We start from the raw sequence: 24557 nt of genomic DNA, 5'->3' as shown, positions 1-24557 counted from the left end.
TCACACTTGAACAATTGTTCCTCTTTCCTGCAGACATTCAGATGCTCCTATTTCTTATAAACTAGTTGGCTTTTATGTCTAAAACCAATAAAACTAGCAAATTGTTCTGAGATCAGTAGACAAATAGGCTGACTGCTGGAACAGAGTCAGTATACTGAGCTGCACCACGGAGAAGAGGAAGAACAAGTAGAACAAATTGGAGTGCTGTGTAAAGGAACACTGTTATGAGGGATGGTCCTAAAATTCATCTTCTGAACTTTATAACCTATTAACACACTGCTTTTAGAGAAATGAAATGACTCCTAGTTAAGTTGTCCACAACAGTCCTCATTTGATACAAATTTTTAAAGCTACTAGCAATACCTCCATGAAAATCTTTTCTTCTCATGTGGTAAGCATTTGATAACTGATTTTAGTAATTTTCATTTCTCTTTTAGCTAATTCCTCAAATGAAAGCTAATTCCCATTGGTTAACAAAACAAACTAATCAAACCCAAAGACTTAGATTAATATGATTCTAAACACATAATCAGATCCTTTAAATTTGGAGGGAGCTGATCAAATAAACTACATTGATCAAATGAACTCAGACTAAAGGAAAACAAACAGATGTTTGCATAGACTAAAGAGAGGGTAATTTAACATGCTATTCACATAAAGTCAATATAACTGAAAACAGTTCAATTATATAATTGTTTTTGGTCAGTACCTTTTTTTATCTTAAATGCTTCAGAAGTGATCCTTCACCCCCTGCCAATATAAACATTGGACAAAACCACCCAGAATATGGCACTGGAGGTATTTTGTATCCGTTAACATTAGATAGCAAGGAAAGCTTAATTCATTCAGATGTAAAAGACAACTATGGAAACGCCCCCGCCCCCCACTTTCCTTCTGTGGAAGTGCTACACATGCCGTATTACTTACCATTTTACCTAAAGAAAACACAATACTCAAAATAAGGCTGTACCAAAGGCCACAATTAAATGATATTTACTTTCTAGGGTAAATTTGGGGAATTCATATACTGGTAAAAAGTTATACAACAATGCAAACCACTGAGTAGAAGAAAGCTGTAGCTAACTTAGAAAGTATTAGCTTAATTATTAAATTCTGCTCCTGCCTGTTTTACAAAGAACATTATTTTTTCCCCATCAACAGGCCAACAGTATCAGATGTTTCTCAGTATGAGAAACCAACCATAAGCAAATAAATTAGATATTCCAAATAATATTCATATACGTGCTGGAAGAAAGCATCCTTTCTTCAAGTAATACAAACCCTGATCCTGCAGCTGACTGCAAGAATGAAAACCTGCTACCAGAACACCTATGGTCTTCTCCTCACCCAGCAGAAAAGCAAACAAACCTTACTTAAATTATGGCAATCACAAATACAGTACCAGTGGTTAGCAAGTTGAAGCACTTCTAAAAACAAGTCCAATCTTGTGGAGAGAGTGAAACATCATTAGCTGCATTACATGACTGTCAGCAAGACTAATGATTAAGAGTGTATATATAGATCACCGATTTAGACAGTGGGAAGCAGAAACTGCAAGCACTTCTACTGCACTTATACACTGAAGGGGCCAATCTCAGACACCTGCAGACAGAGGTGACAGGGGGACACAGCAGGAGAGGGGAGGGGACAACGAACATGTACTTACAGAGTATGCTGGGTTCTCCTTCTGCTTGGCAAGTCTTACCAAGAACAACTCTCTCAACATACACCATGGTGTTAACTCCTGCCTTGCTTGTTATCAACCCCCACCCCCCTCCACCCCCCCTATTTTGTCCTGCTAAAAGGCCAACACTTTACTTGCCATGGGACCTGCTGAAATTATTTTGGCTAGTCTGTGGTGAAAGGGGTTAAGGAACAGTTCTCAATACTGGCAAACTCAGACTGGCAAGCAGCTGTTCAAAATGTCAGAAGCAGCAACATGCTAAAACCTAAAGGAATGATGAACACATGCTAGTTCCTAGGAGGCTAGAAGGTATAAGGAGTTCATCCCAACCATTCAAAATTTTTAACAGCTTTCTCTCACTTTTGCATTTTTTATTCATAGAGGAAGGGCTGGTGGATACAGTAATCTAAATGTATTGACTTATTGAACTACACCAGGCTACCATTTAGATAATGCAGATGTTTTCTAACAGATTTCATAATCCTAAAGGAAAGAAGCCAACTTGATAACATACTCTGATTATGACAATGTATTACTAATTTTTTTGAGTTCTTCACAGATTAAATATGGAGCAAGCTGAACATGCAAAAATAAAGTTATCATTGTCAGTTTTAAAGATCTTAATCCAAGCCCCTAACATAGCAAAAAAACCCCCACAAAAGCCGTCAAATTCACACACACAACTGCTTTTAGCAGATTGGCCTTTTAGACACAAGACCAAAGCTGCACTCAAAGCTAGGAAGAGAAGCTCAAGCTAGTGTTTTCACTCTGCAAAATAATTCTGTTGAACTAACTGATATGCAGGAAAATACTTCCCCAAACCCCCTCTAGTGGTTCATCTGTAAGAGAGTTCTTTACAATCAAAAGACAAAACCGGTTATTAGAAAATGAAGAGGTTTGCTCCAAGCTTTGTTGATCTACTGGGGAAGGGCTGCGAATTAACGTTATTCTTCCAGTCTGCCTACTGCAAGAAAATCTGTTCAAGCATACAACAAAAATGGAACACTGTGGCTACTGTTTTTCGTGTAAATAATAATAATAATAAAAAAGTTAAAATGTGGTTTCTTAGGGCATGATGTCTAAGTGGGCATTGGTGTTTCAAATACATGTCACTCCTGTTGGTTACTCATACTGATTGGGAGTATGAGAAACATGGGAACATATATCTCAGGAGCCATTGTTGCCTCCTCTCACCACACAGCTCTCTTCCTCTAGATCTCCTTCTCCAATCTAGACTGCCCTATCCAGTAACATAGAAATCCCATTCTCCTGACCCAGCGAAATTAAAGGAACAGATGGAACCTGCTGAACTTGATGAGGCAGATAACTTTCACATTATTCTGAAGCTAAACATCACGACAGTTTAATCAACTTCAGCCTATCCTTTAAAAAGCAGAACTAAAGGCTAGTCATTTGCTACAAATTACATAATAAATCATCAATGGCTATTGTTTCATATAAGTATGGCATATTAAAATAACTTCAATGAGCTTCTATATACTAGAAGTTAGTTTCTACTCTTGCATATCCTATAGTAAAGTAGAAACATAATTTGCTACATTTAAAGGAAAACCAGTTTAAAATACAAAGTAATGTTGATATCTTTAATTTTTATTAGTCGATTTCGTAAAAGGATGGAAAATAAAAGGGTATTCAAACTATAGACAAAGTGTCCTCTTCTTACCATGACCTGGGACAGACACTGAAATAGTACCGGTCTGTACTAGATATGAGCTGGCAGTATAGTCCTCATCTGTATCAGAGTCCTGAACTGGCTGGCTGGCGTTATTACTTAATAACCACCTCTGGTTGTCATGGAGATTGGGTGATGGAGGAGGGGAGTGTAAATGTTCAGTAACTGATGGACTAGATGAGGAGGATGGCATGGGAGGACCTATGAAAAAAAATAAAAATTAATTTAAAATATGGATCAAGATATCACATGAACAACAAATCATTTTTTGTATCACTGAAAGGCGAATAGTCTATTTCAAACAATAAAAAGAGATGGACAAAGAAGATATGACAATTATCTGTAATAAACCGGTTTAGAAAACCTAACACAATGCCACGACTTGTTATTTTAATGGACAGTGTCTATCAACTACCTAGACTTCCAATGTCTCTGCAACACAGAATGACAGAGGAACAGGTGCCAAACTTAACGAAGTATTTTTTGTACAACCATTCAGAAAACACATGATTTTCTATTATTCAAGCCTTTCCGCAGTATAGAAGTACTGAAATATATGGCCAAATACAGGGCTGCTTCTTTCAGTGGGATACTCCAGTCCAAAATCTAGTTATGGAAAAAAAAAAATACAGACCAACAAAGAAACAGGAACAGCTTTCCAAGCTCACACATACAGGGAAACTCAGCCCTGAATTTCTACCATGAGTTACTATGACAGGAATTTCAGTTTTTACCAGCATTTCTCAGACACATACACTATTTAAAGTCTATTAAAATGTTTCACCTGTAAAACTTGAGTCTATCTGCACAAGTTGTTTTAAAACATGCATATGCAATGACTACATCCCATTTCTACATCTTGAAAGTATTGTAAAGGCATCGCGGAGGAAGACAGATTTAAACAAAGCTTTAGGATATCATAACAATGCATTTAGTCCTCCAATGGAACAACGATTAAACGTGGTAAACAGCAGAGAAAGCGTCACCTAATTTACCCTGTGAATACATTCGTTCTTTACGGTATTTAGTCAGCACCGATCTCACCCTGTAAGGGTAAGACTGCTGGACTACTTCTGAATATAGTATTATGTTGCCTACAGGAAGGGAATTGTACCAGAAAATAAAGTAGCTTTACTACATACTTTATGTTAAAAGAATTAGATTAACCTGCACGGATACCATTCATAACTATGAATCTATATTTATATTAAAGGAAGAGAGTGGGGTTTTTCCATCATGTAATGACTTGTTTTTATGGTACTCAATAGTATAGTTATGCTGGAGAGGTGCAGCACCCTTCAGCATTATATTTAAGATTAACACAACAAATCATATTGGCACAAAAAGCTTGAGCTACCTTCCCTTGATCTCCCTTGTACACTGCCAGAATCACCTCAATTTTTGATTTTTTTTCTGTCATATTCAGTTTAGCCATTTATCCCACCACATTGTATCTTAAAAGATCTCGAGAACATGTTGCTAAACCCTAACCAATCGTTTTCCCTGGAAAGAAACTTGTGACAGCCTCACAACAAACCATTTGCTTAATTCTTCCATGTCATTTACCTCTTCTTGTATTGAACAGCACAATACGTATCATTACCAATTTAAGATTCAGGTTTGGTTCTGGAAGTAAAGCGAGCACTTGCTATTACTCAAGTAACTCCTGCGTGAAACTGAAGGTTTATAGCCATGGAAATAACAAGGACGGGGGAACAACATTTTACAGGGCTCTACATGGGAATCTGGAAGTAAAGATTGGGCATGTTTTGAAGTTCAAGATAAAGTGACACCAGATTTTCTTGCTACACCTTGATTTTTTTACATTGCTTATTTCAGTAATCTGGATTTGTAGTTATTTCCTGATGGAGTATTTAATGCACTATTTATGATATATTCAAACTGATGTAGATAGCTATTACATTTAATTTTTTCAATAACTGCAATAACAGTTAACAGTTTTTCAAACACAAATTAGCTCATTAACACTCGTTAACTTTTGAACACAACAGAGCCTTGGTTACATAAACAGTAATCATACAAAATATCCAGTTGCCTGAGAATGTGTCATGTTGAAGGTGCCTTAATTATTTTGTGAGTTACCTCATTTATCCAAATTTATTAATTGACTCAGTGCTACTGGCTAGTTCACACTGCACTGGACTGATGAGTTGCCATCCAGAACGAGCATCACTTTAGGTGCTCGGGCTTACTGGGTTTCTCAGTTCAGAAAACACTGTGTGTCAGGTGTGGGGTGGAAGCAGGGGACTACTAGCAAAGCTCCCACTGCTACACTCAGTGGGTATAGATCTCTGCCACTGCAGAAATCGGGTGATAAAGGCTTTAACACCACCAGCAAGTTACACAATTTTGGTGATTTGATTTTTATAAACCAGTGTAACACTGGAAAGCAGGTCTTAGAATTATAGAATCATTTAGGTTGGAAAAGATATTTAAGACCAAGTCCAACCACTAACCTAACACTACCATGTCCACCACTAAACCATGTCCCTAACCACCACATTGACACACCTTTTAAATACCTCCAGGGACGGTGACTCCACCACTTCCCCGGGCAGCCTGTTCCAATGCTAGACAGCCCTTTCGGTGAAGAATTTCCTCCCTAATAGCCAAGCTAAACCTCCCCCGCACAGCCGGAGGCCATTTCCTCTTGTCCTATCGCTTGTTACTTGGGAGCAGAGACCAGCACCCACCTCGCTACAACCTCCTTGCTGCAGGGAGTGATGAGGTCTCCCCTGAGCCCCTTCTCTCCAGGCTCAACAACCCCAGTTCCCTCAGGCGCTCCTCATACAACTTGTCCTCTAGACCCCTCACCAGCTTCGGTGTCCGTCTTTGGACTTGCTCCAGCACCTCAATGTCCTCCTGGTAGGGAGGGGCCCAAAACCGACCACAGGATTCAACATGGGGCCTCGCCAGTACCGAGTCCAGGGGGACAATCACTTCCCTAGTCCTGCTGGCCACATCAGTATTTCTGACACAAGCCAGGATGCTGTTGGCCGCCTTGGCCACCTGGGCACACAGCTGGCTCATGCCCAGCCGGCTGCTGACCAGCGCCCCAGGCCCTTTCCCCCAGGCCCTTCCCAGCCGCTCTCCCCCAGCCTGTAGCGCTGCGGGGGGCTGGTGTCACCCACGGGCAGGACCCGGCACTGACCCGTGTTCAACCTCATACAAGTGGCCTCGGCCCATCGGTCCAGCCTGTCCAGACCCCTCTGCAGAGCTTTTATATCCTCAAGAGATCAACACTCCCCCCCAGCTCGGTGTTGGCTGCGACCTTACTGAGGGTGCACTCGATCCCCTCATCCAGATCATGGATAACGATCTTGAACAGGAGTGGGCCCAATACGGAGCCCTGGGGGACACCACTTGTGACCGGCCACCAGCTGCATGTAACTCCAGTTACTACCAGTCACTGGGCCCGGCCGTCCAGCCAGCTTTTTACCCAGTGTAGAGTTCACCCGTCCGAGCCATGAGCGGCCAGTTTCTCCAGGAGAACGCTGTGGGAAACAGAGTCAAAGGCTTTACTGGAGCCTCGGTAGGCAACATCCGCAGCCTTTTGCTCATCCACTGAGTGGGTCACTTTGTTATGGAATGAGATCAGGTTGGTCAAACCTTTCATAAATGCCTGCTGATTGGGCCTGATCATGTAGTTGCACTGTACATGCCATGTGATGTCACTCCATAAACTTCGCCACCAGCATGAAGATCAGGCTGACAGGTCTGTAGTTCCCCAGATCCTCTTTGTAGATGTCCGTCACATTTGCCAACCTCCAGCCAACCAGGACCTTCCCAGCTGGCTAGGACTGCTGGCAAATGATTCAAAATGGCTGGGTGAGCACTTCCACCAGCTCCCTCAGTACCCTTGGATGGATCCCAATCAAGCTCCATAGACCTGTGCATGTCTAAGTGGTGTAGCAGGTCGCTCACCACTTTCCCTGGGATTATGGGGGCTTCATTCTGCTCCCTGTCCCTGTCTTCCAGTTCAGGGGGCTGGGTGCTCAGAGAACAACTGGTCTTACTGCTAAAGGCTGAGGTGAAGAAGGTGTTAAGTACCTCAGCCTTTGTCACTGTTTCCCCCTGCATCCAATAAAGGATGGAAACTCTCCTTAACCCTCCCTTTGGTGCTTTCTTGTCACTAAATTACACAGTCTGCAGAGAAAAGCGAGCTGGTTATAGTACGAGCCATTTCATTGTAAGAACCCTAGGCCAACCAGCAGTATTTCTGTACAAATTCATTCAGCACTGGCAGATTTCTGCATTGAGCTCCTCTTTGATTCCAAGTGAAAAGGTAGACAGATCGCTATATTGCCATTTATAGAATAAGCTACATGTTAAGAAAAAAAACACAAACACCACACTAGAAAGAAGAAGTGTAAATGATGTACGTATTCCTCTCCAATTCTTTTTTACATGGAATGAAAGGCATTTTTAAATATGTGGTAATATCTCTTATTGAAGTCTTAAACACATTTATAAATCACAAAAATCATTAAATATGACAAAAGCCAATTATATTGATTATAACACTTTTTCACACAGCTTGGAGGCACAAAACGATGCAAAGAATACTTCATTCTAAGGAAAACCACAGAAATACAAATATTGATTTTCCGCCCTCTCTGTTCTGCTTCTTTCCATATACAGGCTAGCAGAAATTTCTGTTCTGCTTTGACTTTCTTGCCCATACTTTAAAAAAAAGCAAATTTTCATGTTTTAACTATGTGACTTTGACATAAGATGGTAAGCTATTTTTAATGAGAAAGTATACTGGGCTTAAGAGTACTGAAATCTCATCTTTTAGGTTAGTTGTAAGTATAAACACACTTTAATCCATTGGCATGTTTATAACCAAAAATACATGACTTTCAATTATCTTCCTGTATTTATGAAAAAAAAAAATTATCTCACACAAACCAAAAAAGATTTGCAGCAAATATAGGCAAACTACAGCAGGAACAGACTTAATAGAGCAATATGTGAAGATGTGAATAAATTTGCTAAGGAAATAATACAAGTCCCCAAAGAAAGTAAAACCCAAAGAACTGCTTGTAAGAGGAACACTGACAAAGAAATACACCTGAGCTAATAATGGATACATTAAATACATATGTACAAGATAATTATGTAAAAAAATAATTTTGTACTGTTCTACACAAAGATTGACTCTACCTAAACTATAAAATAGAAGTTAGAAGCAGAGCTGATGTCACATATGGAAAAGCTGAAAGGGACAAGTATGGTAAGTGCAACCCATAAAGAGATAGCAAAGAAACAAAGGGCAAGACTGCCATCAGTGGACTGGTAGTAATGGGAGGCACAGGAATGCATAGGATTTTCTATCTTCAGTATATTAAGGCTTAAGTAAGTCTAAGGCTGAGCCTCTGGCAGTTGCTGCTGTCTAACACCATGGGTATGAGCACAGGGAAGGGAGGGGAGCTACTGCAGAGTGTGGGAAGAGCTGGGGGTAGTGCAGGGCAGAGCTGTGCCTTCAACCCCAAAGCCTCAGGGACACTTCCACCTAGCCACAGCCCACAGCTTAGAGTCATGTACAGGTTGTCTACACCCATTCCCTTTAAAAAAATAATAATAATAAAAAAAATTAAAAAAGGCTATTAGCAGCACTTAAGCTTATTTATATTGTATTATGAAGAACGAATCCAACAACTGCTCAGCTTTCATCTTTTATCTGTCTTCACATGCTGAAGAAGCACTTTGCTTCAACACCAACGGGTGCGTAAATGAATTACACACTGCATCTTCACTACATGCACTTTAGAGAAAATAGTATTGGGCACTTTTGGAACACGGCATTTAGGAGAAAAGTAGGATGGAAGAGAAGCAATAGTAATGATCTCCTGCTGTTGCAAGGTGGGCAGGCTGGAATAGATGACCCAGAAAGCCTCTGCAGAGCCTTAAAATACATGTACTTATCAAAACTTCCCAACAGATCCAAACTCTTTAAAGAGCAACATTTTGATGGCCATACGATATCAACAAAAAAGGAAAAAGCTTGATTACTTTCTTTTGTAACTGTAAATCTTCAGATTCTTAAGATCATGCTTTAGTTCAAGAGAGTCTTTGCTGCTTCAAGAATTTCTTTAACACACAACTTATGTTCACATATCTAGATTAATTTTCAAAACCTGGCATTATTAATTCACTTTGCATAAGATGTATTGAAAGTTACATACTTTGCAAAAGTAATTTCCCTATAAAAATTTGAAGGGCCATTATTTTCATCTCAATCAGAATGCATAAATCCTATACCTAACTCTTACACAGAACTTCTGATGGCTGCTTAAGGCAATACAAGAGCAGACAGCTCTGTTTAGGCTGCTTAGCTATGGCAGAACAGTGAAGTTTTCCTTTCACAGTCTTGGCAGCCCTTGTCATCGAGACTGAAGGAAAAAAATTCCTCTATCTGCATCTCAAAGACAGAAGAGGAAAGTCTTATTTTGAAGTAAAAAGTACTTACTGACTTCAATGTCAGTAAGAAAATGCTATTAAATTACAAATTGCAAGGTAGGTATCTCCTTCCTTTACTTAAATTAATGGGATTTTTGCTGGTGACTTCATGGAAATGAAGATTTCATGTTATTTTAAATGGCACTATTATGTCATATAAACCCAAAACCACACCACATACTGTGGAAAAATACATTATACATATAATGGCTCACTAACAGTAGCTATATATACCCATTTTGTACCTTCTTTGTTCCACACAACAGGAAAAGACAGGTTGCTGGTTGTTGGGATTTTATTATTATTTATTTTTTTTAATAAAAATGGGATCCTTTAAAACTGGGATCAGACAGGCAGTGGTTTGTGAAGGTCAGAAATAGCATGTCTTCTGGCTAAATTAATTAGAAACCAAAACACTTTCAAACAGGCTGAGGACACTTACAGCCCTTCTGAATCAAGCTGAGATGGCTCTTTGCAATCTGTTCTAGGACTTCCCAGTGTGCTGAAAGCTGTAACACACTCTTGTTAAATAGGGCACCTACACCCTCCTAACAAGCTTACTGATCACATCCCAAAGTTTCAAATACCAATGTAGCACATGTAGATTGAATCACAAAAACCCTCTAAAACCCCCCAAACTCCAGACCAGGTATGTACAACCCTAAGCAACCGGATTTTGGACCTCTTCATCTCTGTGTATAACACAGTAAGTTAGCAGTAAGTGTTTTTTAATTGTAAACTCATTTTTTATTATGGACTCCCTGTATGCTCTCCAACTCATATGACTTGGCATTGGCATTTATCTCTCTGCTGGATACTGCAGCCTTCTGCAGCCAACCTGCAGTGACAGTTATCTCTTAATTAAAACTCTACATGCAAATAGAACTGCTGAAAAGTGGTGTGGCACAGCACACAAAGAACGATTATTTATAACCAACACAGTTCTTTTTATCTCCTTGTATCAGAGTCGACCATTGTAGCTACTGTGACCATGTCCCCAAGGAAACACATGCATAGACAGTCTTTCAAATATATACACATGCATATATACCAATAAGACTATAAATCCACCTATAGTGAAAAACACTCCGGTGAGAAGAACTACGTGCCAAGAATTCTTTAAAAAATAAATGTTTTCAAATGTGTAAAAACGATGCTTGCAATCTACTGTGGGTTTTCCATTTAACTGTTTTTGTTTTCCTTTGTTTGTATGCATAACGGATGACCCTTTTACCCCTGAAATTGGGAAGTGTATTTTCCAAGTTTCAAATCCCTCCGAGTGCTGATGAACTATGACTACATCTTAGATGCAATACTTAAATACAAATGCCATGTTCTTTTCCTAGATTTCCTTGTAAAGTATTACTTCTAAACAAAACAAGTGTATTATGATGACACTTATTTAAACTCACAAAGTTGCAACCGCTTCTGTAGACTGAAAGCTGAAATTTTACAAGACTATAATCAAAAGACATTGATTTGAAAACAAAAGTAATCCATTAGAAAGAAAGAGAAATGCTGGCCTGAAATGTAATTTGTTGGGCTGGTTTTTTGTTTTGTTTTTCTTTATTTTATTTTTCCCTTTTTCTTTCTTCTTGGAAGTGTAGTACAATAACCACAAACTGTAATATAAACCTTGTAATTGTCTTCTGAAAAACAGAAAAATTTCTTAAGAAAACAGTTATGCATTACAACTGACACTCATTTCTGTAGCAAACACTTAGTGTTTTGAAGCATTTTGGTGGTTTCAGAAATTTAACAGCTGCTGCTCAGCAGATTGCTAAATGAAAAGGAGTGCCCTGTTCTTACAGGGGTCAGGCTGCATGACCACAACGGCTCCTTCTTAAATCCTGAGTTCAGGCAGTGCTCATCTTAGCTTTAAATGGCAGTTTTCTCTGTAACAAAATTGCAGAATATGAGCCTTAACTGACAGATTATCCTAACTGAACTGCATTTCTCTCACTACCTGTTTAAAGTTATTATTATCATTTTCAAAAGTAATTACCTCGTAACATAAAAGCTAGGTGCACAGCAAAGGTCCACTCAGCCAGGCAGAAAGTTCATGAGCTGAACTAAGAGCTCAAGCATCTCTAGCATCCAGATTTTATTTTTAGGAGCCATTTTGTTCAACTCAAGTTTAGTTTCCACTTTATTTCCCCCAACATTAATTAAAAGCGGGCATGCAAAATGTTGGTAGGGGAACAGAGAGCTATTTCCAGAAGAGTGAAAATTCCTATTCCGCTCAGAAAATAATTTTAAGTGATGTGTCTCTGTATTTTTAGAAAAAGATGCCTAATTCTTTTTTCTTTGGGGTGGGGGGTTTGGACAGAAGCAAGCTGATGAAATCAACAGTGGATTCTTGCATGAAAACGTCACCTCTCCGTTTAGAGCATCTGCTGGGATTCAAGCTCCTCTGCCTTGTGGTAACAGCCTCATCCAGCACAGCCTGGGCAAGACCGCACCAGCTCAGCCACCGACTCAGCTGTACAAGTTGCATACTCACAGTTTTGGCAAAGCCGCTACCACTTGCAGCAAGCACATGACAGCTGGAGCATGGAGGTCTCTAAGGGCACACAGAGCTTCAACTGTGTAGGCAGGGGAGCTCCTGGGGGCCCCATCTGGACCCTGCGTGGCTCAGCCATAGACCTGGCCCCTTCCCACCACAGCCACCAAACCAAGCTGCCGCCTGCTCGAATCTGGCCAAATTAGAGAGGTGCCCAGTCTCTCCACATGCAGGCAGGGATACACAGCTGTGTACCAAGGCAACGCAGGAGGCACCCATTCGTAGCTAATGACTTCTGCCTCAGTCACAGCCCTGCACTTCTGTGCACATCTGCCTGGGCTTACTGCTTCACTGACCACTACATGGAGGGGTGGGAGAGGGCAGGAGAGGTCCCTTGAGTGGAGGGGATGTGCAGCCACTCAGTTCTTTCTATTCCCTATTCATCAATTCACATGTAAAACAAACAAGAATCACACAGTGCTGTAGACAGAACCCAGCCCTTCTCAAAAACCTGCCAGGATTTTAATGTTAAAAAACCCACCACAAACACAAGCAAAAAAATCAGGAAAACACCCCACCAGTGCGCTTTTTTTTTTTTTTTTTTTTTTATTTCCAGAAATGGAACTGCGCGTTAAAAAATGGAGTTGCTGGCATATACTGTAACTGCTGTGACAGCTACTCTCAGTCTCTGTGTGTCTTATATTCACTCAGTGATGAGGCTGAAGAGTTTACCAAGTTTCCACTCTCAATTCTGACCTTTGTAAAAGACTGTAATTTTTCTGGATGCTGATATTCTTTCTGATGGCAATTCATAAAAAGTAATCGCCTAAAAAAGTACCTTTGAAGAAATGCTTCTTTGCTTTTCCTATCCATGTTTTTTTATTATTGGAGGAGAAATGGATTGAGCTGCGTCACATCTGGTTCATACTCCTTCCAGTATGACTCTGTGGGCTAAACCGGGGGGGTGGGGGAGTGGGGTGATGGGGGGTGGGGTGGTCAGAAGCAAGTCTTTTTGGAACAGGACAGGAAATGCACCTTGAAGAGCACAGGAGGGCTTGGGTTGGTGGTTTTTTTTTTGGAAAGGAGGTGGGGGAAAGGCTTGTTAAAGAGAAAGTAAATCTGAGAACGACTCACAATTCATTCAGTTTTCAGATTCAGGTAATTTCCCACCCTCATTTCTCCCACCCCAGTAAGTAGTCTAAAGAGAAATCAAAATAAATACTGATTAACTAAATTTGGTTTTCTTAATTCTACCAGGCCCTACATGAGAAAAGCAGTCAAAGCAATGGTAGGGATGCCAGTTTTGCCTAATTTTGCTACCACTGTGGCTACTGCCTTGCAGTATGCTATAAAGGAAACCCTATCTTTGGAGCAAAGCATCCAGAGAAGCTTTCAATGACATTGGATTGCCTGTGCTTGCAGACCACAGAGTATAACTTGCTTTCTTAGAAGGGAACATGGCAAATTTAAAGAGAGATTTTGATAGAAGGTAACAAAGATCAACAAACTGCTGGGAAAGCATTCTATAAAACTCACCTACTAAAAAAAATGTTATTTCTCAATATTCAAATTAGTTATTTTAGGATAGTTATTTATATCCCTCTTAGCTGCATTTTTGGGACCATTAGATATTTCAAAAGATCAGGGCTGTGGCATAGCAGAGGAGGAGGAGGAGGAGGAAGGATGCAATGACTGTTGCCATCTTCACCAGCTTCTGATGGAAAGCTGCCCCAGGGACTGGCACACATCCTGACATGAACTCCACACCTCCCAGCATGGCTCTGCAAGGACCATCATACTGTGAAGCCGCGCTATCACCAGAGCCTTCCACATGAAATAAACATCGTGCTGCTACACCCTGCTTTTTCCCAATAAAGTAAACCAATAAAATTTCTTGTAAAACTAAAGAACCGTGCAATGCTTACGAAAGCATACATTTAGCAACAAGAAAGGAGAAAGCAGTCCTGCTAATAAAACATCAAACTTATCTAACCAGTAAAGAAGTATTGAACTTCATAGGGTTTGTATGCCTGGAGGTAACAGAGTAGGTATTTTTGCTAGCTCTTCATTGCTCCATTTTCAAAAGCCCTTCCCTTCCTGCTGCACTTTCAAGTTTTGTTCCTTGTTGGGGCTTTTTTTTTCCCCTATATTAAATCTAACTTCTTAACAAAGGAATTTTGGGTCGCAGAGGAATTAGAGAATTACCAGAAAATTATCGACTGTTGTCTCACGCAGTACCACTCTTGCAAGCAACAGGACATTTACTGGACATTGATGTCTCATTACATCTAGCATGTAATTTATTTCTCTGTTGGAACAGAACTTATCAGCTTTGCCCATGTGGAGAAAATGTTTCTACCTCAGAAACAAATAGATGACCACAGGCAGGAAGCTGGAAAGCTTAAATGAAAACCCACCGCATGATCACCAAAGTTAGCTTGCTACCAAAGCCACTAAGGCAGCAGTGTTGAAATGGGCCGGAGGTGGCATTTTAGGGCCAGATTTTTGACAAAGCGTAGTCTTGTTGAGGGATGATTTAGAAAACTGAGAACAATAAAAACTGTTGGGTACTAAGAACTCAGAGAAAGCTGGACTTATTATTTAGATGTTGCTGGAAATTCAGCCTTAAACAAAACCCCCACATCAAAGCAGTCCCTTATGCTTGCCTGATTATATAAACAGTAATGTTTTAACTGGTGAGAAAATTTATACAGTATTTGCAAAGCACCCCAAAGTTACACATTTTTAGTCACTCAATTCCACTGTAAGAAATTATTGCGATCCAAAATAGAATATATTTTGACTGTTTATATAAACTCCCTATTTGATAGCTTTTAATTTTGTAACATATTATCTGTGTTTATACTTGGCAGGACTGCGCTGTGTTCTAGCTATATGTATAATTTAAAACCATAAATTTCAAATACGGTTAGTTATCAATTCAAGTTTAGAAAAACACAGACATAACGTTTCTTAAAAAAAATAGACAAACCCCTCACATTAGTTTAGGTAGGTCAGAAAATGCTGAATGGAGGTAAAAAAATCCCTTTGGCCTCAGAATCAACATGGAAAATTTCAGTCCAAAAGTGCTTTTCATAAAGTTATGAGCTAATGATCAAAAGGGAGTTCTAATAAAGTTTCATAAAACGCTAGCTATAAAATCCAGCAGTAATAACGTAATCTTTATTTCTTTGCCAATTTGACCACTTCAGAATAGTAAAAAACCAAAGTAAAGTAAATCACACTGGTTACTTCTAAGAGGTTTTATCTCAACGAAAATAGAAAAGGCCTAAAAGACCGGGCCAAAATACATGTAAGGAAAATACCAAAATAAAGAAAATACTTGTTTATGCCAGATCGGAGCCAAGGGTAACAAACCCTCTTTACCAAGCTGCTTCCAGAATCCTTGGGCCTTTCTCCAAGGACAAGGGAAATGCCAACTGGGCCATCCAAACCTGCTGCCAGGCAGAGGTTATCCATCTCTTTGAAAAGAGATAAAAGGAAATTCTCATCTGAGTGCTTTGCAAACTCCAAAACTGCTCTTCATCTAAATGGTAGGATCGCCAGCAGAAGATGTGTAAGTCTCTGAGTTCCTGAAAAATTATTAATGTTGAAGCATTATACTTTCAAGATGCACCCGCTCAGTACCTGTAAAACCTGCCAGATAAAAGCCAATTACTACACAGAAAGCATTTAAAGGCACCGGTCTGGAAGCCCTGCCCTGTAAAACTAAAATTCCCCATACACTTTATTGCACATGCTTTCCAAGATTATCCACTCCCTCATATCAACCTTCATAAATCTCTACTGCCAAAACATCTACCAAAGCACTTACTGATACGAAAAGACACGAAAAAAATTCTTATTCTACTGCTTTTTTTTCCCCTCTGAAAAAGACTTCTTAACAGGTTCTTGACAAAGATTACATTTGTATTCACACAATGCTCCTTTTATAAAAAGAAGTAATGCAACCAATTATGAGAGCAGCCCCTGAAAAAGCCAACTAATGGCTTGACTTTGTCCACATTCATATCAGCACAAAGTAACTAATTTTATATGATGCTCGATAATGCAGCACTATGTAAGGAAAAGATTATGCAGGAACACTTACAAGCTAAACATTCATTCTGAAAGGATCAGCCCATATAAAATGTAATTTATAAGTGCAGAGAAAAGGAAAAACACAGAATTGAAACCAGGTTTACCCGCATTTCACTCCTTTTGTATTTTGGCATGTTTATGCCTAACACGCATGCAGTTTTTTGATGCAGTTGCTGTTCCTACATTGTACCTGATTTAGCCTCCTACACTCAAAACACCACAGCATCTACCCGAAGAGATAAAGACAAAGGAGTAGTCTTAGCTCTCCTGCTTGCTCAGTTGTCTGAGATGCTTTCTCTTCCCTGTGTTGTTTGTATTTGTTATTTATCACTGAGGTATCCTAGTAGTCCAAATAATCATTCATCACATGTTTTCTGAAGCAGTTACCATTCATTATGTATTTTCTGAAGCACTTACAGCCTGCAAAGTCAATTCTTGGTCAGAATTTTTACATCCAGAAGTAGAAAACAAATCACAGGATACTTCAAAGTCAGATCCTGTGAAATAGAGGAGGATGTTAATCAGTGCAGTTTAATACAAAACCCTCTGTCACACTGCTGTTAAGATTATGTGTGCTGAGGTGAGCACGCAGTGACATTAAGAATCATACACGAATTTCTTTTGAATAAAAATGATGCATCCACCCATAACATTCATCAACCCATGCAAACTCTCAGGAATCCAGCTTTCACTGCAAGTGTCTTTTTGGATGTGTTTATTTCAGAAGATGTGGTATGAATGATAGTATAATAAGTTTTACTATGTTTTAGGCATAAATGACTCATATATCATTCCATTTGAAAGAAAAAATCCTAACATGCAAGTACAATATGTTAGCGCAGCTGCTCCATGGGAACAAGAGCATATCCATTTGGAAGGAAAATACATTCACGAAAATGCCCGATTAGCAGAAAAAGAAGAAAACAATTCATTATAAACAATAATATACAACACAACTGCTTTATTCGACATTTTTATGGTTACAGTCTGTTTTCATGGAATCTATTGGATTAAAATGCATCTAGCTCTTCCCCTCCCACCCCCAGCTCAGATTAGTCTTCATTGATGTTATCCATTAAAAAAAAACAACCACCAAAACCCCCTCTAGTTTTCTTTAATCCAGGCTTTGAAGAAGGGGTTCCCATGCTAGTTGGATGTGAAGTTGCTGGACAGAGTTCACCACATTATCTTTTTACTTCAGGCATCTCCTACCACGATCCCAGTTTGGGGGCAGAAACGCATATTCCCCTCTCCTTTGTGCTTTGCAAAATACTGTATTTTTATCTTGCATGTCTCCTATCCCCTGCAAAGGTTATAAATTGAATGCTGCAAAGCTGACAGGCAACATACCTCTGAGAATTGCAAAACATGTACGAAGTCGAGGCAGTGCCACCTACATCACAGCATTTGTGACCTCCTAGAGACAAAGCTTCCTGCTGTCCCAGTCTTACCTTTCACAGCCAAGGAAACCTCTACCTCTCTACCTTCTTCCGTCTTACCTCTCATTGCCCTTTTATTTCCAGACACCCTTCTCATTAATGGACACCCTTTTTATTTTCCCTCACACTGCAATTGAAAAGTTTCAGATGATTCTTCTGTTACAAATTAATTAATTTATTGTAGAAAAGGCAGGGAACTTCTACTAAAAAAAAATCAAGACAAGAACACGTGGGAGTGTTGAATGTAGCACTAAATAATTATGCCATTTAGTGTAAACCACTGGCACACTAAAATATACTTAGAAATTATTTACAGTGGGTTATGACATTACATGGAATAACATAAACACACAGGTAATACTAGTAATGCCATTGTTTCTTTTGATAAAACCAAACACACACATGCGTAACAAAAAAATTAATAATGGGCTAAGTGGATGCAGTTGGGCACTTCTTTATAGAGTATCCCCCAAACATTCACCAAAAGGAACTGCAGACTCTGCAACACAAGAAGAGTCTCAGAAGTACCTTTATTCCCACCTGCTACTGGAGAGAGATCTCAGATGGTTACCCCAACTTTTGGTCAATATAAGAGACACGACCAGGAAGAGACAGCAGCTTACTAGTGAAAAGACACTTCAATGTTTTGCTTGAGTCAGGCCAGAGGATTAAGTCCGGATCTCCCACCTTCCAGGTGAGTGCCTCAGCTCAGAAGTGCTCAGCTAATTGCAGAGCAACTTGTTCTGCCTTCCTTTTTTTCATTAAAATCTCTGAAGAACTGTGTTTAGTTCCTCATCAAGACAAATGCCAAGCCTGCTAAATTTTTCATGACACTGAATTCTTGTCCTCCTGCCAGCCCTAGTTATGTGTGAACATTTTAGGCTCCCTCAGGCATTTATTTTACTACAGAGTCCTGAAATACTTAAGTCTATTAAGACCTAAAATAAACATGCAAAAAGGAGGAATCTGCTAGTTGTTCTCCCAGTCTACGTTTTAAGGAGGCAGTGCCTACACCAGTTTAGTCTGGAAATTATTCTCAGTGTTGCCAATGAAATGATGGTACATACAGCAACAAAACCATCAAGCCATGTCAAGCTAGCACAGTGGGGTTCAGCTCCCTGCCACGGCAGGAGCAGCACCGTCTGCAGGCTGGGAAGAACCAGCCAAATGGGGCTGAGCCGAAGAGAATCAGCTGGACTGCAAGCGCACAGCCAGAGCAGAAGGCATAACGCTGTCCAGAAAAGCTGGATTTACTAAACCCGCACACAATGAATATTCTGCACGCGCATTACCCCTGGGTTTGTGCCCAGCTGAGTCCTTGGATGCTCCCTTGCTGCCAGGAAAGGGGGGTCGCTGGGAGCAGACCATGACTGAAGAACAAATTCACACAGTTTGGCCTTGGTTAACCTCCTCACTAAAGGCCTTTCTGGAGCAGAAAGCGTGCTGGCTGCAAGCTAGGCTGGCCCGCTGCGCATCGAAGTGGGAGCTTGAGAAAAGGTAGCCAATCATCCAAAGATTTCAGCCAGGCCCTGAATGGTGGCAATGACTGACTGAATTAACCACTGGGCTAGCACACAGGCTGTGCATCCCTTAAGTACAGAAAGGAGCTGAAAGGACACTCATAATAAATTCCTTACACAAAATATCTGGATTTAAAGTCACCCCATGAAAAAACGTTATGGTCACTCCCAGTTTATCTATTATTTTATATATATATAGATATTCTTATAGCATTCTGTAGCTGCTCTTTCCAAAGGTCTGGAAACAGACTAAGCTTCGCTGTCTTGGTATCTCTTATTGCCTGCAGCAACTCCAAGAGCACTTCCACAGGCAATGCTCCATTATTATTGTTACACTTGCTGCTATTAAAAAAGGAATGACAAATGGCCAACTTGTGGCCAGAAAATACCATGCCCGATACAGAATCTGAAGTTCAACACTGTTGTCTTAGAGACAATCCAGAGAGGTGTGAAGAAGTACATGCAGGGATGCACAGAGTCTTACACTGCAGGTGCTATGTGCTAAGAAGGCAATGTGGACATGAACTCAGCTGTCATGACCTGCTGGTGCGCACAAGCCCCCAGCTCATGCCTGTCCCTAGCATAACTTCAGAAAGCTCCCAAAGACCAGATCATCTTCTACCTAATGCCTCTTATCATCCTTACCTAAACTCCCACACTGCCTTTTTCCTCCTTTTTTTTTTTTTAAAAAAAAAAAAAAAAAAGTAGTTTGTGTCTCTTCTTCCATATCTTACATGCAAAAGAAACTTTCAAAATCCTCTTAAACAGTTTCTTCTCCTACAGTTTTCAAATTGCTATTGTATACATGTCAGCCCTCAGGAGACCAATGCTCAAGGTCCCTGTAATGAACTGGATTTAACACGGGTGTAATATGTCTATATAATCCTAGCAGGTGATCCTCATTGAATGCACAACCTAAGACAAAAGGCCTCAAAATTTTTTTGCCATTCAGAGCAGTGAGGGATTTTTCTTTCCTTAGTACCAAATCTGACAGCTGGACCTTGCGAACGTCCAAGCAAACTGGAGTGCTGATATCCAGCTGGTTCCTTGCCCTGTTTCTGATGCTCCTAAGACACTTTTTCTGATGGCAAAACCCAGAAGATTTCTCTACAAATCATGAATATGGTGGGGAAGGATATGGGGAACTCTTCCTGAGGTCTGCAATTCTGTGAAGTGTGTGTATTTATTATTTAAAAAGTAGGGTTTGAATAGAAGTTAGCAGTTCTTTTACACTGTTATTTCCTTCTGTTGCTGAAGAAATATGAGAGTACTTCAGTTTCCTGGTCTGTCCAGAGTAATTGAAAGAAGTGAAAGAACAGAAACAAAATCACTACCAAAACCCCTAATACAAGCAGTGCTCAGTACTATCAGTAAATGTATATTTAATCTTTGTTTGCCAAACTGCTTAAGTTAAATGCTCATCGTGTTAGTTCCATGTATTATTTGTAACTAATTTTACCTCGTTACCCGGTCATTTTTGCCCTGACTTTCTATCCTCACTTTTCCTATCTTCATCTTGACAAACTAAAAACTTAACCAAGGGAAATTGCTTCTTCCTGTAATTGGCAAAGTCCTTAAGCATAACTGGAAAAATTGTAATCCCAGTTATAACGGTATTATTTTCTCATGCCTCTGATACGAGCATGATGGAGTATGAGACTGAGTGGCATGTTTGTGATGAATCATACTTCATGCCCCTGAACACCCATGGCAGAAGAAAAAAAGAATCAGTCATTTCTCCCTCTGAGGGCTGACAGGATGTGAAATACAGAGCAAAGTGAAGTTGGAGGATCAGAGCTGCCAGATTTTACATCACGTGGGACCACATAAAGGGCCACAAAGACCATTTCCTTAAGATAAAAACACAAGAACAGACAACCTTTTGCTCTTCCTCCACCCTGAGTGGGAGGGAGCTTTCTTCAGCTGAGCTCTGCAGTAAAATTGTGGCTATGCTTCTGCAGACACCTGAGGAGCCTTATTGCTTTTTGCTGTCAAGCAGCAAAAGGACCTGCTGTCAAGCATTTCACCTGCAACATTCTTCTGCCTTCTGGGTTGGGAACCCCACTTCAGGGAGTTAAAAGAACTCAAAAACCTGATATATTCAAAATTTAAGCCCAGTGTGTCTAAACCCCAGTTCTGAATTCCTGAAATCTGAATATGTAATACCAACTCTGACACAGCTTTCACCAAAGAAATGGTATATTGTGACCCCAAACTACTTGTTCAGTTTTGTGTTTGTTTGTTTGGGGTTTTTTTTGGTGTTTTTGTTTGGTTTTGTTTTTTTTTTTTTTACAAAACTCATGACTTTGCTCAGCTCTGAACGAGACCAGTGTAATGAGGAATGCCAAAGGAATATACCCCAAAACTGAAACATCAAAAAAGCTTCACTCAGAAACCAGGCATGGAGCTGGTCCACATTTATCATCTATGAGCTGAAATCTGACTAATGTAATTTAAGATTGATAATTAATGGTGGAGGCCATATATGTTTTTATTAAAAGGGAACTGTCAAATTAGAAATACTGCTGCCATCTGACTTTTTCTAGAGTATCATGGTTTCAAATAACATCTCAGATTTATATAACCAAAATAACCATCCTATACATTTTCAGGATTTTTAGTCTCTTTCCCCGTAAATGAAATCTTTCCCTTTCTTCAGCTGTTTGCATTGCCCTTTCAAACACTAGTAAGGGAAATGAAAATAAACAAAATCAAACAAAACACAACAGTATATTACTAAAACTTGCAAGTAATAGTAGAAGGAAGAGTCGCATTTTTCAATCCAGTTTTTAACAACTGATCTGATTTTAATGTATGTTTATTATTACATTAGTGGGTACAAGGGACTCCGTTGTGCTAGGCATTACAGAAGACTATAACCAAAAAAAAAAACCCAGTTCTTTCTCTGTATGAAGTAACAAATGGCTGGCACCAGACAGCAGTCATCTGAGAGTGAAAATTCAAAGGTAGAATAGCTGAATTACTAATGACGATGTGTCATCCTTCTCCCCAGTGCCTTGCTACTCAAGGTCTCCAGTGTGGCTAATGTGCTGCCAACTTCTAATACAGGTTCCAGAAAAGCTCCAGGGAACAGCAATCTGCAAGCCTGATGTCTATATGCTAGTCAAGTTAATAGAAACTATAATAACAAATAGACTAAGCGGGCATGTGTCAGATGAGTAAAATTTCAGTCTTCTAAATGAAGTCCTGTCTTACAAAATTAACCCAATTCTTCAAATAGCTCAAACAAACATGTGAAAGCAGTGATCCAGTCAACACAGCCTATGTGGATTTCTATAGGCTTATTTTAAACAAGTACTTCACCAAAGGCTTTTAAAGAAACTAAGCACCCACGGCAAAATAGAGGTCTCTGCATGGCAATGTAACTGATTAAAAGGCATAACCAGAAATGAGTGTAAATGGTCAAGTCTGCACAGCGGAGGAAGCCTACCAGTGGAGGACCACTGGGATCTGCACTGAGACCTGCTGCTCTTTCCACGCCTGTAATTGACCTGGAAAGGTAGCTGAGCACTGCAGCAACCAAGTTTGCAGATGATACAAACTTATTCAGGGCAGTAAGGGTGAGGGCAAGCGGTGAAGAATCACAGGACCTTATGAAATTGAGTGACTAGACAGTGAAATGGTAAATTAAATTCCGTGTGGATAAATGTAGAGTGATGCACATGGGAAAGTATAACCTTAACTTCACATGTACAGTGATGGGTTCTAAGCTGAACATTACCACTCAGGAGTGAGACCTTGGGGTTACAGTAAATAGTGCCATCAAAATGTCAGCTCAGTGCTCAGATGCCAAAAGAAAGCAGCCCAAATATTAGGTATTGTTAGGAACCGAACAGGAAGCAAAACAAAGAACACAATTATGCCACTTTGTAATGCAATCCAGTTCACACGGTGTCCCTGATTCCAGCAGGGAAGAGTTCAGGGGACATGCTTCATCACTGTGTACTTTTACATTTTACAGTTTACTTTTACAAAGGTAGGAGCAAAACAGGAAGACTCTTAATGCAAGAAGAGTGACCTATAATTAGGGGGGAAAAGACAGCAGTTTTAACATTGTCTGCATCTCAGTTTCATAACAGTTTTCCTTGAGACTGTATCCAAAACTCAAGGAGACAGCACCTTCTAGGTAGTTGATGATAAACCATTCAAAAAAGAGGTTCAAAGATTACATACGTACAATCAATGAGCTCTATTAAAAAGCATTACTGCGCATCAAAAGCTGAACTACTGCTAAATGCACAAGCTTTGCTAGTATTTGAAATAGGTGGGAACAGACAAGTTTGAAGATTTGCCTTCACACTAGCAGCATACAGCCAGCTAAAAATCACTTTGCTGTGCCATTTTGAAGCGACTAAAGACGTTAAGCCTTAAGGGTAAGCACAAGTGCCTGCAAAAGAGTAAGTAAAAACGAATGAATCTAAAAATCTTTGAAGTCTTGCCTTTCTCACTACTCTCTTTTCCTCATTTTCTTTCGTATTCGCTAGCCTGCTCAAGTTGCTGCTGGAATCAGACTGCTTCAGTGCTTGAACAACACACAAATGTTTTTAACCACTGACGTTCTGTTAACAGGGACCAACTAAATTAAGTCTAGGTCTTCAGATTTCTACCTAATCTCTACACATCTCTACCACAACTACTTCTTGCTTTTACGAGAAAGGATCTGCCTGTCTGCTAATGGACTGATAATACTCGTATCTTTGTCTAATTGCATGAGCCATGAGACTGTTCTGGTTCTCGTTTGGATTGTTAAGTATCAGACACAGAATATGTCTATCAATACTGGCTATGCATAGCGTACTTTACTTACTTACCTGCATAAAATACTGTCTATTCACTTCACATATGCATACGCATATAAGAGATATACACTGCCACCACAATCTATAAACGATCTATACAGTAGCTTTGCCTACCATGAAGTAGAATAAATACAGAAAGGCAGATGTTGGAAGAAAAACCAAAATCGTGATGAATAGTTATTCTTTAAACTCACAAATGTATCCAATATGAACATAAGTGTTTTTCAACAAGAAATAAAACCACACAGGGTATTTCATTAGTTTAAACTGTTAGCTAAGAGCCGCTACAGGAGAGTGCAGACGGACAAAGAACA

At 39.8% G+C, this 24557-nt stretch overlaps 1 protein-coding gene across 9 annotated transcripts in view; it reads right to left on the bottom strand.

Moving 5' to 3' along the window:
* The window catches only part of TENM3 (teneurin transmembrane protein 3), a 323405-nt gene that overhangs the window by 169095 nt on the left and 129753 nt on the right, over positions 1-24557 (bottom strand). For 8 of the 9 annotated variants that reach the window (XM_055796254.1, XM_027777400.2, XM_055796255.1 and 5 more), the window contains one exon: positions 3369-3578. The exons of the other annotated variant lie outside the window; for it this stretch is intronic. In XM_055796254.1, coding sequence (XP_055652229.1) covers positions 3369-3578 — 210 coding nt within the window. The remainder of the gene's footprint in view (positions 1-3368; positions 3579-24557) is intronic. 9 annotated transcript variants of the gene reach the window in all.

This window comes from Falco peregrinus, chromosome 2, assembly GCF_023634155.1.
Source record: "Falco peregrinus isolate bFalPer1 chromosome 2, bFalPer1.pri, whole genome shotgun sequence".
NCBI classification, from domain to species: domain Eukaryota; kingdom Metazoa; phylum Chordata; class Aves; order Falconiformes; family Falconidae; genus Falco; species Falco peregrinus.
Note: the sequence above shows the minus strand (reverse complement) of the source record. Positions and strands in the feature narration are given on the sequence as shown.